Source organism: Girardinichthys multiradiatus, chromosome Y, assembly GCF_021462225.1.
Source record: "Girardinichthys multiradiatus isolate DD_20200921_A chromosome Y, DD_fGirMul_XY1, whole genome shotgun sequence".
Taxonomy (NCBI): Eukaryota; Metazoa; Chordata; class Actinopteri; order Cyprinodontiformes; family Goodeidae; genus Girardinichthys; species Girardinichthys multiradiatus.
Genome location: NC_061818.1, coordinates 37,626,999 through 37,641,788, shown reverse-complemented (window position 1 = coordinate 37,641,788; position 14,790 = coordinate 37,626,999). Strand labels below are relative to the sequence as shown.

Genomic DNA, 14,790 nt, shown 5'->3' with positions numbered 1-14,790 from the left:
TGCAAGAAAAATTGACAAAAATAGGAAAAAAACTTGGTTGGGATAAGTTGCCTTCTTTTGTTAAACTGAAATGAGTTTAATCATTTTTCGACTGCAGCAAACCTCCAGACCCACCTTCTTTGCTCGGAAGTTTGAGGCCAGCGTCAGCCAGGAGATCATCAGCCAGCTGGACGCCTTCCTGTATGGAGCGTATCCGTCCAGCACCCCGGGCCTCCAGGCCTACTGGGAGAACATCTATGAGCAGGAGACGGACGGACTCTCCAGCCTGTCCGACTCCAAGCTAAGCCACTACCACGCCTTTGCCCGTATGGGACTGTCCCGCGCTGCCGGGTCAATGCAGGGACATCCCAATGATCACAGCTGCAGGTACGGAGCAGGTGGAAGAGATCACGAAATTACAGCATGTTTCACCTTCTCAGTAATTTCTATCTGCTCTGAGCTTTAAAAACACCAACTGATTTAGTCTTAACAGGACAAAGATTCTTAAATTATCCATTTATTTAATTCCTAAAAGCAACATATGTATCAAACACAGGTTCTTTAAATAGAGAGCGATTTATTTCAAGCCTTTATTTCTGATCATTTGGATGAATGTGGCTTACAGCAAATAAAAACCTCAAAATTATTTCCTCAGAAAGTTAGAATATTATATCCGAACTAGAGAAATATATATATTATACAGAATTGTGATCCTGCTGAACAATCCGTCCATGTACTGCTTGGTCTGGGCTCCTGTTGCATGAATTACTTCATCAATGCGCCGTGGCATGGGGGCGATCAGACTGTGGTTCTGCTGAGGTGTTCAGGAAGCCCTAAAGTGGTCTTCTGGTCACCTGCATGTTGGTTCTGGCGTCTCTCTTCCTCGTAACAACAGTTTAGAGGTTTTCTATGGGGTTTAAGACAGGCCTCCTTGCTGGCCAGTCCAGCATAGTGATAGTATGGTAAGTAAAGCAGGTATTGGTACCTTTGGCAGTGTGGGCCGGTACCAAGTCCTGCTGGAAAATTAAATCAGCATCTCCATAAAGCTTGTCAGCAGAAGGAACTGTGAAGTGCTCTAAAATGTCCTGGTAGATGGCTGCTCTGACTGTGAATTTGATAAAACCCAGTGGACAAAGACCGGCAGATGACTTGGCACTCCAAATTATCACTGACTTTGGAAACATTGGATTTTGTGGCTCTCGCTTCTTCTGCCAGATTGTCTCGGCTTACCACATGTAGCTCATGTCCTGGATCCTTCTGTGTTTAGGACTTTTGAAGCTCTGACAGCTGCAGTCCCCTCCTTGAGAATCAGCCCCCGAATAGGCTTCGCTTCACGACCCTCTCATTCTTTTGTTGTCCCTGGTGCACCTTTTTCTAACGCACGTTTTCCTTCCACTTCACTTTCCATTAATATTTTGGAAACGGCGCTCAGGGAACAGCCTGCTTGTTTAGCGATGACCTGTTGTAGTTGACCCCCCTTGTGGGGGTGGCGGTGACTGTCTGCTGGACAGCAGTGAAGTCAGCAGTGTCCCCCTCTGATTTTCTGTTATTACAGAACATTTCTGTTTAAAATCTGAGGCAAGATTTTTATTTTCTGAGGAACCGAATTTGGTGATTTCAGTTGCTGTTTAGCCATATTTATCAAAATCAGAATCTAATGAAGGTTCAGGTAGTGATGTATAGAAAAGGTGGTGGAAAGTCTTATTTAATACTCAGATAATTTTATTCGTCAGGACAAAAATGCACAGATTCTCAGATGAACAGGTTTAGTTCAGGGTGAATAAACCTGTAAAATCAGTGGTTTTCCAGAGAAGCTGTTCTGTTCCAGTCTGATTTGGGGAGGAAGATGGACCAATGAGACGTATTTTTCCACTAAACTCACCGCAGGCGGAGTTTATTCGGTCCAAATTAAATTAAAAGATAAGGACTGCTTGTGCTGAGGTACAACTAGGCTTCAGTTTCTGGTTCGACTGTTTTTTTCCTGCCCAGTCACAGTTTCTGTGTGTGTGCTGTGGGCGGAGACCCACAGACTCTACAAGGAGGTATTTGTTACTGGGCTTTGGGTGGGGATTGGTGGTTAATATGGGTGGAGGCAGCTTTACAGGAACCGTGTATGAGGACAGGAGGGGACCGGCTGCTTAGAAAGGACCACATTGTTTCCCTCGACATGACAGCAGTATCAGAAGACACTTTCAGCTCTTCATATGAAGTCATGGCTAAAAGCTTCATGGTTTCAACATCTTTTAGATGTTTTTACGTGTTTCTCTGCTTTTCTGAAGGATTAAAAACATTTATGTTGTAAAGGATTTTGCTAGCTAATTGTATACAGGTCCTTCTCAAAATATTAGCATATTGTGATAAAGTTCATTATTTTCCATAACGTCATGATGAAAATTTAACATTCATATATTTTAGATTCATTGCACACTAACTGAAATATTTCAGGTCTTTTATTGTCTTAATACGGATGATTTTGGCATACAGCTCATGAAAACCCAAAATTCCTATCTCACAAAATTAGCATATCATTAAAAGGGTCTCTAAACGAGCTATGAACCTAATCATCTGAATCAACGAGTTAACTCTAAACACCTGCAAAAGATTCCTGAGGCCTTTAAAACTCCCAGCCTGGTTCATCACTCAAAACCCCAATCATGGGTAAGACTGCCGACCTGACTGCTGTCCAGAAGGCCACTATTGACACCCTCAAGCAAGAGGGTAAGACACAGAAAGAAATTTCTGAACGAATAGGCTGTTCCCAGAGTGCTGTATCAAGGCACCTCAGTGGGAAGTCTGTGGGAAGGAAAAAGTGTGGCAGAAAACGCTGCACAACGAGAAGAGGTGACCGGACCCTGAGGAAGATTGTGGAGAAGGGCCGATTCCAGACCTTGGGGGACCTGCGGAAGCAGTGGACTGAGTCTGGAGTAGAAACATCCAGAACCACCGTGCACAGGCGTGTGCAGGAAATGGGCTACAGGTGCCGCATTCCCCAGGTCAAGCCACTTTTGAACCAAAAACAGCGGCAGAAGCGCCTGACCTGGACTACAGAGAAGCAGCACTGGACTGTTGCTCAGTGGTCCAAAGTACTTTTTTCAGATGAAAGCAAATTCTGCATGTCATTCGGAAATCAAGGTGCCAGAGTCTGGAGGAAGACTGGGGAGAAGGAAATGCCAAAATGCCAGAGGTCCAGTGTCAAGTACCCACAGTCAGTGATGGTCTGGGGTGCCGTGTCAGCTGCTGGTGTTGGTCCACTGTGTTTTATCAAGGGCAGGGTCAATGCAGCTAGCTATCAGGAGATTTTGGAGCACTTCATGCTTCCATCTGCTGAAAAGCTTTATGGAGATGAAGATTTCATTTTTCAGCACGACCTGGCACCTGCTCACAGTGCCAAAACCACTGGTAAATGGTTTACTGACCATGGTATCACTGTGCTCAATTGGCCTGCCAACTCTCCTGACCTGAACCCCATAGAGAATCTGTGGGATATTGTGAAGAGAACGTTGAGAGACTCAAGACCCAACACTCTGGATGAGCTAAAGGCCGCTATCGAAGCATCCTGGGCCTCCATAAGACCTCAGCAGTGCCACAGGCTGATTGCCTCCATGCCACGCCGCATTGAAGCAGTCATTTCTGCAAAAGGATTCCCGACCAAGTATTGAGTGCATAACTGTACATGATTATTTGAAGGTTGACGTTTTTTGTATTAAAAACACTTTTCTTTTATTGGTCGGATGAAATATGCAAATTTTGTGAGATAGGAATTTTGGGTTTTCATGAGCTGTATGCCAAAATCATCTGTATTAAGACAATAAAAGACCTGAAATATTTCAGTTAGTGTGCAATGAATCTAAAATATATGAATGTTAAATTTTCATCATGACATTATGGAAAATAATGAACTTTATCACAATATGCTAATATTTTGAGAAGGACCTGTAGATGACTCAGTGTTTACCTTCTTCCTAACTTTTCTAATTCTCTCTGACTTGAGCTTCTGGACCAAATCCTGACTGGTGATGAGCTATTCTTGTCTTCTTGGTGCTGAGAGTTGATCCCAATTTGTTGGGTTTTTTCCTTCACTTTCTATTTGAAAACGGGCCCCAGGTTCTCAGTTGGGTTCTGATCCAAATCACAGTGTTCTGATCTTTGAGCCACTTTATCACTTTAACCTTGTGATACTGTATCAGATTGTGCTGGAAAATCCACATATCATCACCAAACTGTTCATTTATCCATGCCGGTGTTCTTGAGCAGAGGAGCCTACTTCCTTGGATGAGAAGACACCTCACACATGGATTGGATCAGGGTGCTTTTAGTTGGCACCACCCAGGACTCATGGTATCTCTCAGCTTTTCTTCTCCAGATGACCCAAACGATCAGAAGGTGGATTGATTAGAGAGAACAAGTTTGCTCCAGTCTTCTGTTGTCCATCCTGGTACTTCCTGCAGGGGTTCAGTGTGTCCTTGATCATGTTCTTGGACAAAGTGGCATCTTTCTGCCATCCTTGTCCTAAAGTCTTCTCACTGTGCACTCATACCCACCTGAGCAACCTCTGCAGAGGTGAAAACACTTCTATTGCACCTTCCTTGGGTGCAGGAGATGGTCCTGGAGGTTGCTGGACACTCTTGGACATCCTCTCACCTAAAAGCTCTTGCTCCAACCTGCATGAACTCATTTCATCAGAGACAGAAGCCTTTTAGATTTTAAATGTCAGACAGAAGTCCAACGGTTTTCCTGGGGTTCTTCCTCTCTCCTGTCTCTCATGTTGGCCTAAGGTGGTCAGTATAGAATCAAACCTGCAAACACACTGCTTTTATTTTGAAAAAACAGCTTTTTTGCTGCTGTTTCTGTTTGCACCTCGTGAGGGCACCAGCGTCAACTCATGTTAGAAACAGACTGGTGCAGAATCTAGAGTTTAACAATAGATGGACTTCAGAGAGGACTGCAACACATTTTCATAATTAGACTACATTAATAATATTGCAAAGGACAGTTTGGAGTGCAAAACGAGTTGGTTGTCATGAATTCACACTTTGCATGTTAATAAGATACTCGTACCCGTCGTCTTCCGCTTATCCGGGACCGGGTCGCAGGGGCAGCAGACTCAGCAGAGACACCCAGACATCCCTCTCCCCAGACACCTCCTCCAGCTCCTCCAGGGGGAGCCCAAGGCGTTCCCAGGCCAGCCGAGAGACATAGTCCCTCCAGCGTGTCCTGGGCCTCCTCCCGGTGGGACGTGCCTGGAACACCTCCTGAGGAAGGCATCCAGGAGGCATCCGGTATAGATGCCCGAGCCACCTCAAATGGTTCCTCTCGATGTAGAGGAGCAGTGGCTCTACTCCGAGCTCCTCCCGGATGGCCGAGCTCCTCACCCTATCTCTAAGGGTTAATAAGATATTCAGCCTGTAATAATTCTCAAATTGGACCCAGACCCAGCAGAACCAGCCCTAACCATATTTAGTGCCCTAAGTCAATAAATGTAAACATCTTTTAGAGGTTTTATTTTCACTGTGATGTTTTTATTCAAAGTAAATTAAAAAGGCAGAAGATGCTGTGGGATATTATTCTTGTTCGTTAGGGTTCAGTACCATCTGACTTCACTCCTGTTTATTGTGCATCTGAGGAGAAAAAGCATCACTTTACTAGAGATAGACACTTTGTTCACTTTTATCTCTCAGGTTTGTAGCCATGAGCCACCCAACGTCCGTGCACCTCTACTTCCTGTCGGACCAGTTCCAGGGCTACCTGGTGCGTCACGTGGCCACTAACCGAGCCTCCACCCAGATGGAGACCCTGGAGACCTGGGTGACACCCAAAGACCACTTCACCCAGGCCAGCCAGCCCCACACCAGCAACAGACTTCAGCACATTCAGGTCAGGTGGCATCAGGACTCCAGATCTAACTCCAACATGAAGTTCTGATTTATCTGTTAATAAAGTGTCTGTTCAGTTAAAATTGAAGAGATCTAAACTCAAGATCTTCTCGTTTCAGGTTGGGTCAGACTGGGATCCAAAGGAGCGCCTCTTCAGGAACTGGGGGGGTCTGCTGGGACCCGAAGACGAGCCGGTGGCCGTGCAGCACTGGAGCCGAAGCCAGAGCAACCTGACTGCCACCATAGTTTGGATCGACCCCACCAACGTCATCGCCGCCACCTACGACATCTTAGTGGACGCGTCCGCTGAGGTCACCCACTACCGGCCACCGCTCACCTCGCCACTGCGGCCGGGCGTCTGGACGCTGAGGGTGCTTCACCACTGGAACCTGATGGGTCAGACCAGCTTCGTCGTAGCTCCGCAGGAGTTCCACCGACAGCAGCCTATTCAGAAAGGTGGGCATCATCAGACTGTAATTCATGCTTTCTGAAGTCACATGACCTGTAAATGTAATCCTGCACATTATTTATTTGATGCAGAAACTCTGAACTCTGAAAATGGTTTAGATGGGTTGTTGCAGCTCAGAGGAGATAAGATACAAACTACAGCGATTGGGGGCCCTGCTGCCCCAGCTGTCAACAACACATGCAGACATATTTATAGTGTCAGCACATCCTGGCTCTCTGTCATGGACGCACACGGTCACCTCTGTCTGATTTAGCCTCCCCCTCCTCATCAGGCGGTATGTGGTTCTCCAGACATAACTGCAGGACTAAGTAAGACCGGTGACGTAAAAGACAGAAAAAGGCTGCTGAACTCAAGGGGTGGACCGTGTGGTCCGGGCGTAGAACAGACAAGAACCCACATCCTGTCAAAAGACAATGGTTCCAAATCTTTAGCTGAATCCAATAAAAAGTCTTGTTTGATGGAGAAAAAGTAAGAACTCATGTCAAACTAGGTGATTTAAAAACACTGAAAACTGAGGCAAGATGGCTCTAAATGACTCATAATGTTCCTTGAGAAAATATTCCTACCCTCTGAATACATTTAATTTCCTCTGTTTTTCCACCCAGAGCACACCCTGCGGCTGCACGCCGGTCCGGCCCGGAACTCCTACATGGAGCAGAGCTTCCATGGTCTGAACCCGGTGCTGCGGCTGCCGGTGAGTCTTAGCGCTGTGGAGGAAGCCGAGGCGAACTCTGGCTTGACGGGGGCGCCGCTGAGACGCTGGCTGGACGGGCTCCTGGAGGGCCACTGGTCCGCCTCAGACGTCTGCTCGCTGGGCCCCAGCGCCTGCCCCGTCATGCAGAGCTGCCCCCTCACCACGTGGAGCTCTGCCAGCCCCGACCCAAAATCCGAACTGAGCACACCCAGAGAGGACGGACGGATCAGGTAGCAGCCAGATGGACAGGAGAGGACGGATGAAGGAAGACACGTTTGTGTCTGATATTTATTTATTTAAAGGTTGCAGGAACAGTGGAAGAGAATCCAAACTCGGTCTGATCCCACTTTATTTTGGGATCATGTGGCTGCTGAGCGGAGCGAATGAATGTCAGAACCAGAACTTCATACCTCTTGTTGTTGAGTCTCCCTGCTGAAAGAGCTGCTTCACATTGTAATACTGAAAACAGCTCTGGATGCAGAAAATCTTCTAGAAAATCCGATTTATTTCTTTATTTAGTTGGACGTCGGCAGACAGGATTTAATGTTTAAACTGAAATCTGTTCTGATCTGGCATTTCCAACAACTTCGGGCCTGTTGGGTTTTTACAGGGTTCCTGAACAGATTCGGGATGTATGGAAGTGAATTTATTTCTAGTATTTCACAGAATATAAACCAATAGTATTTTCAGTAATCTATTTATTAGCAGATAAAACTGTGAGTTATTTTAGGCCTTTAGAACAAGTGAGTGAAGACAGAAACCAGAGCGCCTCCTGGTGGCACCTACATGTAAAGGTGGACCACACTTGACAGGTAGAAACATCGGTCCAGACCAGATACTGTAAATTACTTGTCTGAATTTTTCACAAAAACAATATTTTCACGAAAAACCAGCTTTGTAAGTCTTAGAAAATCTAACAAAAAAAATGACTTTACTGAAGTTTCTGATGTGAAGATTTAATGGGCTGTCTGATAATTAAAGCTTGACCATGGTGCCAACATTTACTGGAAGTTTAAAGATTTAAATGGAGAAAACAGACCATCCATTATTTTTTCAGCTCCTGTTTCCTGTTTTCCAGACTTATCTGGTTTTTCAGATAAAAGCCACTTAAAAATGTACAGGTTCACAAAGATTTTTAGAGGGCAGACGTGCAGAAACTAGACCGGATGGATGATGGAGGCACAGACGTATAGGCTGATGGATGGAAAAGTGAATAGATTGATGGACAGATTAATGGGAGGAAAATGGAGGGATTGATACTTTTCTTTTACTTATCCAGACCTGGAAAGTAATTAAATCAAATTCTATCCCTTTTCCAGACTCAGCAGGAATTGTGTTCTGGACGTTTTCACACAGAGTCAAACTGGAGTCAGGGAGAAGTAAGAAACAACAGCAAATTAAACGTTGTTTTCCTGCCTCACCCGGACTGTGTGCTGGAGGTTATTTATATAAAGACTGTGTCAAATATAGAGAGCTACTGCTGTTGTACACACCATGCACAGAATGTTGCCATGATCGCCACCTGCTGGCAGGACATGATTACTTCATGATGTGTTGGAGTTACAGCGCTGTGGTCACCGTTGGGATATTTTACGAGCAGATGAATAAAAATACATCAGTGCAGATCACCGTGAGATATTAAAAGTGATATTTTTTCACTAACTCAAAATAAAATGTCTGAGATCTTTCCAATTAATTATCTTCTAAACTTGTTTAAAGTTTTTCCTCCTGGACTCCAGCGGCTCTGTCTTGTGTGAACGTCGTTTTTTTTTTTTTTTTGTGCTATTTTAAAATCCTTCAAACTTGAAGTGAGCCGTCCATTCATCTTAATCTTTACTACAGTTTTTTTCCTTGTGTGTGTGAGTCAAACATCTAAGAACTGCTGAAGTAATTTATTCAAAGGTTTATATAAATAGGTTTTTTTCGGTGTAGTTGATTTGAAAGGATTTGAAAGGCAGATATCTGGGATTTGCTTTCTGGAGGAAAATGTGTGCCTTTGTTTCTGACGGCTGTTTAAACCATTAAATGATCCCGACCATAGAAGAACCTCATTGATGAAACTATGATGTCTTTTATTTCTGCGCTATAGTCCAAATGGTGGGATTCCGACCAACTGATACCGGGTTAAAAAACACACCCCCAGTTAGAAAAGGTAAATTTTTACATGTTTCGGTTCAGAAATTATTGCCCAACAAAAATGTTTCTTTCAAACCAGAAGGGATAAAAGAGAACAGCTGGTTAACACTCCTCGTTGATTCAAACAGAAACACAGCAGGCTTTTCATTCAGCTTACATAGGGCGCCCTCTTGTGGACAAATGGTGTAGAAACAGTCGACTTGAGTAAATGTTCTGATGAAAGCAGCCTTCATGCCTCTATGATGAACTTAAACGGTCTGGTGTTCTACTTTATATGTCAGGAATTAGAATTAGGTGAATACAATGAATCGATTATTGAAATAATCCTTAACGAATTTAGTAAATGAATAATCATCAACTGGAGTATACAGGCAAACATGCCATCTGCTGAAAGTACAACCTACCCAGAGCAGGAATTATGCCAAAACTGTACAAAAAATATGTACATTTTGCATTTAATATGAATTACTTTCTTTTTCTGTTAATATGATCTATCCAGAATTCATCAAGTGGCATAGCTTTAGCTTCACCTGGTTCATATTCTGTAGAAATCTCCTATTAAGTACCTTTCGTTACCTGATAATCAGTTAATTAAAAAATAGATTATCAACAGATTAATCAATTAGCAAAATACATGTTAGTTCCAGCCCTTATTAGAATATCATCAGAAGTTCATTTATTTCAGTAAGTCTGTTAAAAAGTGAGATTGATACAAAGATTAATACACACAGGTGATATATTTATTTTATTACACTTGTTTTTGATGCTTATGGCTTACAACTAATAAAAACCCCAAATTTAGTTTGTCAGAAAATTTAAATATTACATCCGACCAATTAAGGATTTAAATACAGAAATGTGGGCCTACATACCAGTATTTCGATGTACTATACAGTATCAGCACTCAGATCGTTTTGTATGAATTACTGCATCACTGCAGCATGGCATGGAGTTGATCAGTTTCTGGTTCTGCTGAGGTGTTCAGGAAACCCTTTTTTTTTTTTAAAAGCAGCCTTCAGCTCGTCTACATTGTTGGTTCTGGTGTCTCTCATCTTCCTCTTGACAATACTCCATAGATTCTTTATGTGGTTCAGGTCAAGTTAGTTTGCTGGCCAATCAAGCACAGTGATACCAGCTACCAAATGGTGCTGGAAACTAAACCAGCTTATCAGCAGAGGGATGAAAAGAAGTGCTGCTTGTGCATCTTTTTCTACCACAATTTTTCCTTCCACTTAACTTTCCATTATACTTGGATAAAACACTTTGAGACCAGCCAGTTTCTTTAAAAAACACTTTTTTGGCTTACCCTCACTGTAGAGGTTGTCAATGACAGTCTGTTGGACATCTGTCCGCTCAGCAGTCTTTTCCATGGTTGTGGAGAAGACTGCTTCAAATTTTCCAAAGAACTGAATTTTGGGATTTCATTACTTGTAAGGCAGAATCATCAACATTTATAGAAATAAATACTAGAAATATATCACTCTTTGTGCAATAAATCTGAGTTTTGCCTTTTAAACCAGATTACTGAAGCTAATGAACTAATTAACTCTGAATTCAAAAGAACTCGTTAGTTTTCCAGTTGTTTTTGTGGGTTTTCAATCCAACAAAAGAAACAAGCTAACATCCAGAGGAGCTCTGTGAAGGTCTAATAATTTCTTTTTCTGGTTGAAAGTGACATGTCAGGGAGCTGTAAAAGTACAAACTCACCAAGATCTGCAGAATGAACACAGTTAGGAGGAAAAAAGGGATCAGCTGAAAACCAAAAACGTTCAATTATTTTAATTATTTATGCTAAACTGGAGAAAACAAACATCTATGACTGCAGCCTGAAGTTGTCCTGTTGGCTTAGATTAACTGAGATGTGTTAATAAGATGGTTACAACCTACAGAAAAAGGACAAATGCAAACTAATTAAATTAATTAAATACATGTAGGAATAAACAAAGTGCCTAAATTAAAGCAGACCAATGGAAATGTGGATTTGAAATAAAAATGTTGACATCTTTGTACTTTTTATTTATCATAATGTATTTATTTTCTTTGCATTTATTTTCAGGTAACTAAAACACTTTACACTGAGTTATTGTCGTAGTCGAGGGTTTTTGTGGACCAAAGTGCAGAGGCAGGCGAGGAGATGGCATGGCGAGCAGAACGATGATTTATTTAAATCCAAACTCCGGCTAAACAGAAGGCAGGCAGGCAGGGTGTAACAGTGAGTCTTACAGAAGTAAGGACTATGTCTCTCAGCTGGCCTGGGACAGGAGGAGAAAAGCAATAATCAAGGTCACGAAGGCCTTAATTGTTTAAAAAACCCATCTCATTAACTTCAGGAATGAGTTTGTTTGGAGCAAATTTAATGGTGAAGCCGCTGAGAAAGAGAAAGGTCTGGAAAAAGACAAGTGAAACGTTTAATCTGCGATGTGTGTGCATGACTGCACAGAAACTGGTTTCCAGTCATGTTTCGGTTTCGTCTTTGTAAGAGAGACACAGCTTAAAGAAGCTTGAGATTTTCATGCAGAACAATTTTCATTGTTTTCATTAGTAACAAAAGTGTTTTTAATGTCAGTTTGTATTATCTTTACACCTTCTCAAACTACTAGCTCTTTAGGTGCTGGTAAATATTCCATTTTATCTGAAGTGTTAAATAAATCATGAAACTGTTCTCATGAGAATACAAACAGACTATGACAAAATATGATCAGTTTTTCATTTTTAGGGCAACAAGCACAAAAAAATCTTGACTGTATTTCAGCCCTCTGGCCTGAAAGGAAAATGGAGAATATCAGTTTGGGGAAAACTTCACAGTTGTCATTTACAGAAAATAAAAAATATAGAAGCATACAAATCAATCGCTGAAGTTAATGAAGGCAGCTCTAACTCCAAGGGGATTCTGGTAGCTTTCTGGATAAGAAAGTAAATTCATTCTCGTCACCTGGATATTTTCACATAGGTTTCCCATGCTTCCTCCGTACACGATCTTCTCATTACGACCATAAACAGTGACCGGCTTTCAGTGACTGCAATAACAGATGCTGCATCATCATCCAAATATGGAAATACATTGTTTGTTTGGAGGACGGGACTCAAAATGAGCCTTTTGTGTCAGAAAATGTGGTTCAATCAATTAATCAATTTGAAACATAATAGAAAATCTAATTGTGACCTTTTTCAGTCAGTCTCAGCAGAGACACCCAGACTTCCCTCTCCCCAAACACCTCCTCCAGCTCTTCTGGGGTTAGCCCAAGGCGTTCCCATGCCAGCCGAGAAACATAGTTCCTCCTTTGTGTCCTGGGCCGTCCGCTGGGCCTCCTCCCGTTGGGGCTCACCTGGAACACCTTTGAAACAAATGCCCAAGGCATCTCAGCTGACTCCTCTCGATGTGGAGGAGCAGCAGCTCTACTCCGAGCCCCTCCTGGATGGCTCACCGTATCTTTAAGGGAGTACCCTGCAGAGGAAGCTAATTCCTGCTGCTTGTATCTGGGATCTCGTTCTTTCGGCTTTGACCCAGAGTTCATGACCATAGACTAGGCTAGGAACATAGGCCAACCGGTAAATTAAGAGCTTCACCTTTCAGCTCAGCTCTCTCTTCACCACAACTCATTTCTACAAACCTGAAATTTTAAAGCCTAATTTTATTCTCCGTGGTTCTAGTTCACATTATTTAAACACATTTTGGGGAGCTCTGGACTTCTTTCCTGTTGACTTAAAACCATGACTCATTGGAACCAGTTAAATTAGTTTCATATGTGTGTAGCAACTTTAGTTTCTTTCTTCAGCTCTCTGTCTGAAGACTAACAAACCTTTCACAGAAAACTATGCACCTAGCAAGTTCCACAGTCATTCCCAGCAGGATGTTTCTTACTGGAAAAACTCAACATTTTACATTTTTAAAGATGATGAACACCACAAGCATTCAAGGAGCCGGAAGATAAAGAAAATGAAAGCACTACTGAATCCTTGCAACAGTCTCATAAAGCTGCTATTTGATGGTTCTGTGGGTCATGCATGAGGCGCCTTCTTTCATTGAAAAAGACCACAGTGAGAAAAGAGCAAGTTGACATAAAAATGATCAAAGGCACAGTAGGGAGTAAGTGGTGGCCATTCAAATAAAATTGATGATGCTAACATGTTGCTATCCAAGCTTAATCAGGCACGCTGTCTATTGGGGCAGATGATGACCTTTTTATTTACACGGGGATAATACACAATATTTCATTTACCTTTTCAAAAGGATGGATGCATGTTGCCTTGCAGCAAGAAGGTTCTGGGTTCGATTCCTGGCCGCGGGTCTTTCTGCATGGAGTTTGCATGTTCTCCCCGTGCATGCGTGGGTTCTCCGGCTTCCTCCCACAGTCCAAAGACATGCCAGTTATATATGCCTGGGAACTCCTTGGGCTCCCTCCAGGAGGAGGTATATATATATATATATATATATATATATATATATATATATATATATATATATATATATATATATATATATATATATATATATATATATATATATATATATATATATATATATATATATATACACATACATATGGAGACGCTGTGTCCCTTGTGGTGAAGAGAGAGCTGAGCTGAAAAGCAAAGCTCTAGACTTACCAGTTGGTCTACGTTCCTACCCTCACCTATGGCCATGAACTTTGGGTCATGACCGAAAGAACGAGATCCTGGATACAAGCGGCTGAAATTAGCTTCCTCCGTAGGGTGGTCGGGCTCTCCCCTACAAATAGGGTGAGGGGCTCGGAGTAGAGCCGCTGCTCCTCCACATCGAGAGGAGCCATTTGAGGTGGCTTGGGCATCTATACTGGATGCCTTCTGCATGCCTTCCTCGGGAGGTGTTCCAGGCACGTCCCAGCGGGAGAAGGCCTAAGAGACGGCCCAGGACACGCTGGAGGGACTATGTCTCTCGGCTGGCCTGGGAACTCCTTGGGCTCCCCCCCGGAGGAGCTGGAGGAGGTGTCTGGGGAGAGGGACATCTGGGCGTCTCTACTGAGTCTGCTGCCCCCGCGACCCGGTCCTGGATGAATCGGAAGACGATGAGTACGATATATGTTATATATGTGTATAATCTATTACGGTCCTCACCTTTGGAACAGCTTCCTGTTTTTTTTTTAAATAATAAAAGCGTAATTGGTTTTTGATCAAATTTTAAGTTTATCTTTGTCATAATGTTTGGTTGAACGGAGACGGAGTGCAGAAAAATGCTTGGCAGCAGCACAGTTGGTTTTAAGAATCTCTCTTCTTTAAAAACAAAAAATAGATAAACTTACACAAGTCTTCCGAAGGTTAAAGCAATGACATGGAACAGGAATCAGCAAGGAAGTAAACAGGAGGACCGAGCAGGGAACAATGAAAATAACCAAATATTTATACTGAGGGAAGAGGAGTGTGAACCAATGAAAAAGGCAGACAGGTAATCAGATGAAAATGATAACAGGTGTGGAACTGGGTGCAGAGGAAAACTGAGGGTAGGTGACCGATTACAACAAACGAGGCTAGACTGCTGATGGAGAAAACAAACATGAGGAAACAATACTAAATGACAAAAATCTGGAGAACGCAAATCAAAAGAAAACAAAAAATAAAAACACAACTCCAAAATGGCAAAGCATGACGATCTTCCTTTGTAT

At 42.7% G+C, this 14,790-nt stretch overlaps 1 protein-coding gene and 1 long non-coding RNA gene across 2 annotated transcripts in view; one reads left to right on the top strand and one right to left on the bottom strand.

Moving 5' to 3' along the window:
• Positions 1 to 9,066, top strand: part of LOC124863669 (xylosyltransferase 1-like) — a 41,823-nt gene extending 32,757 nt beyond the window's left edge. Inside the window, exons 8-11 of the mRNA XM_047358091.1 lie at positions 98 to 366; positions 5,658 to 5,853; positions 5,972 to 6,308; positions 6,927 to 9,066. Of these exons, the coding sequence (XP_047214047.1) occupies positions 98 to 366; positions 5,658 to 5,853; positions 5,972 to 6,308; positions 6,927 to 7,249 (1,125 nt within the window). The 3' untranslated portion in view covers positions 7,250 to 9,066. The remainder of the gene's footprint in view (positions 1 to 97; positions 367 to 5,657; positions 5,854 to 5,971; positions 6,309 to 6,926) is intronic.
• A 2,095-nt stretch (positions 9,067 to 11,161) lies between these two features.
• LOC124863670 lies at positions 11,162 to 14,498 on the bottom strand. Its single transcript, XR_007037184.1, has 3 exons — positions 14,431 to 14,498; positions 12,084 to 12,168; positions 11,162 to 11,403 (listed from the first exon to the last, which is right to left on the bottom strand). It is a non-coding gene; the product is annotated as an uncharacterized LOC124863670 (long non-coding RNA).
• Positions 14,499 to 14,790: the final 292 nt, after the last annotated feature.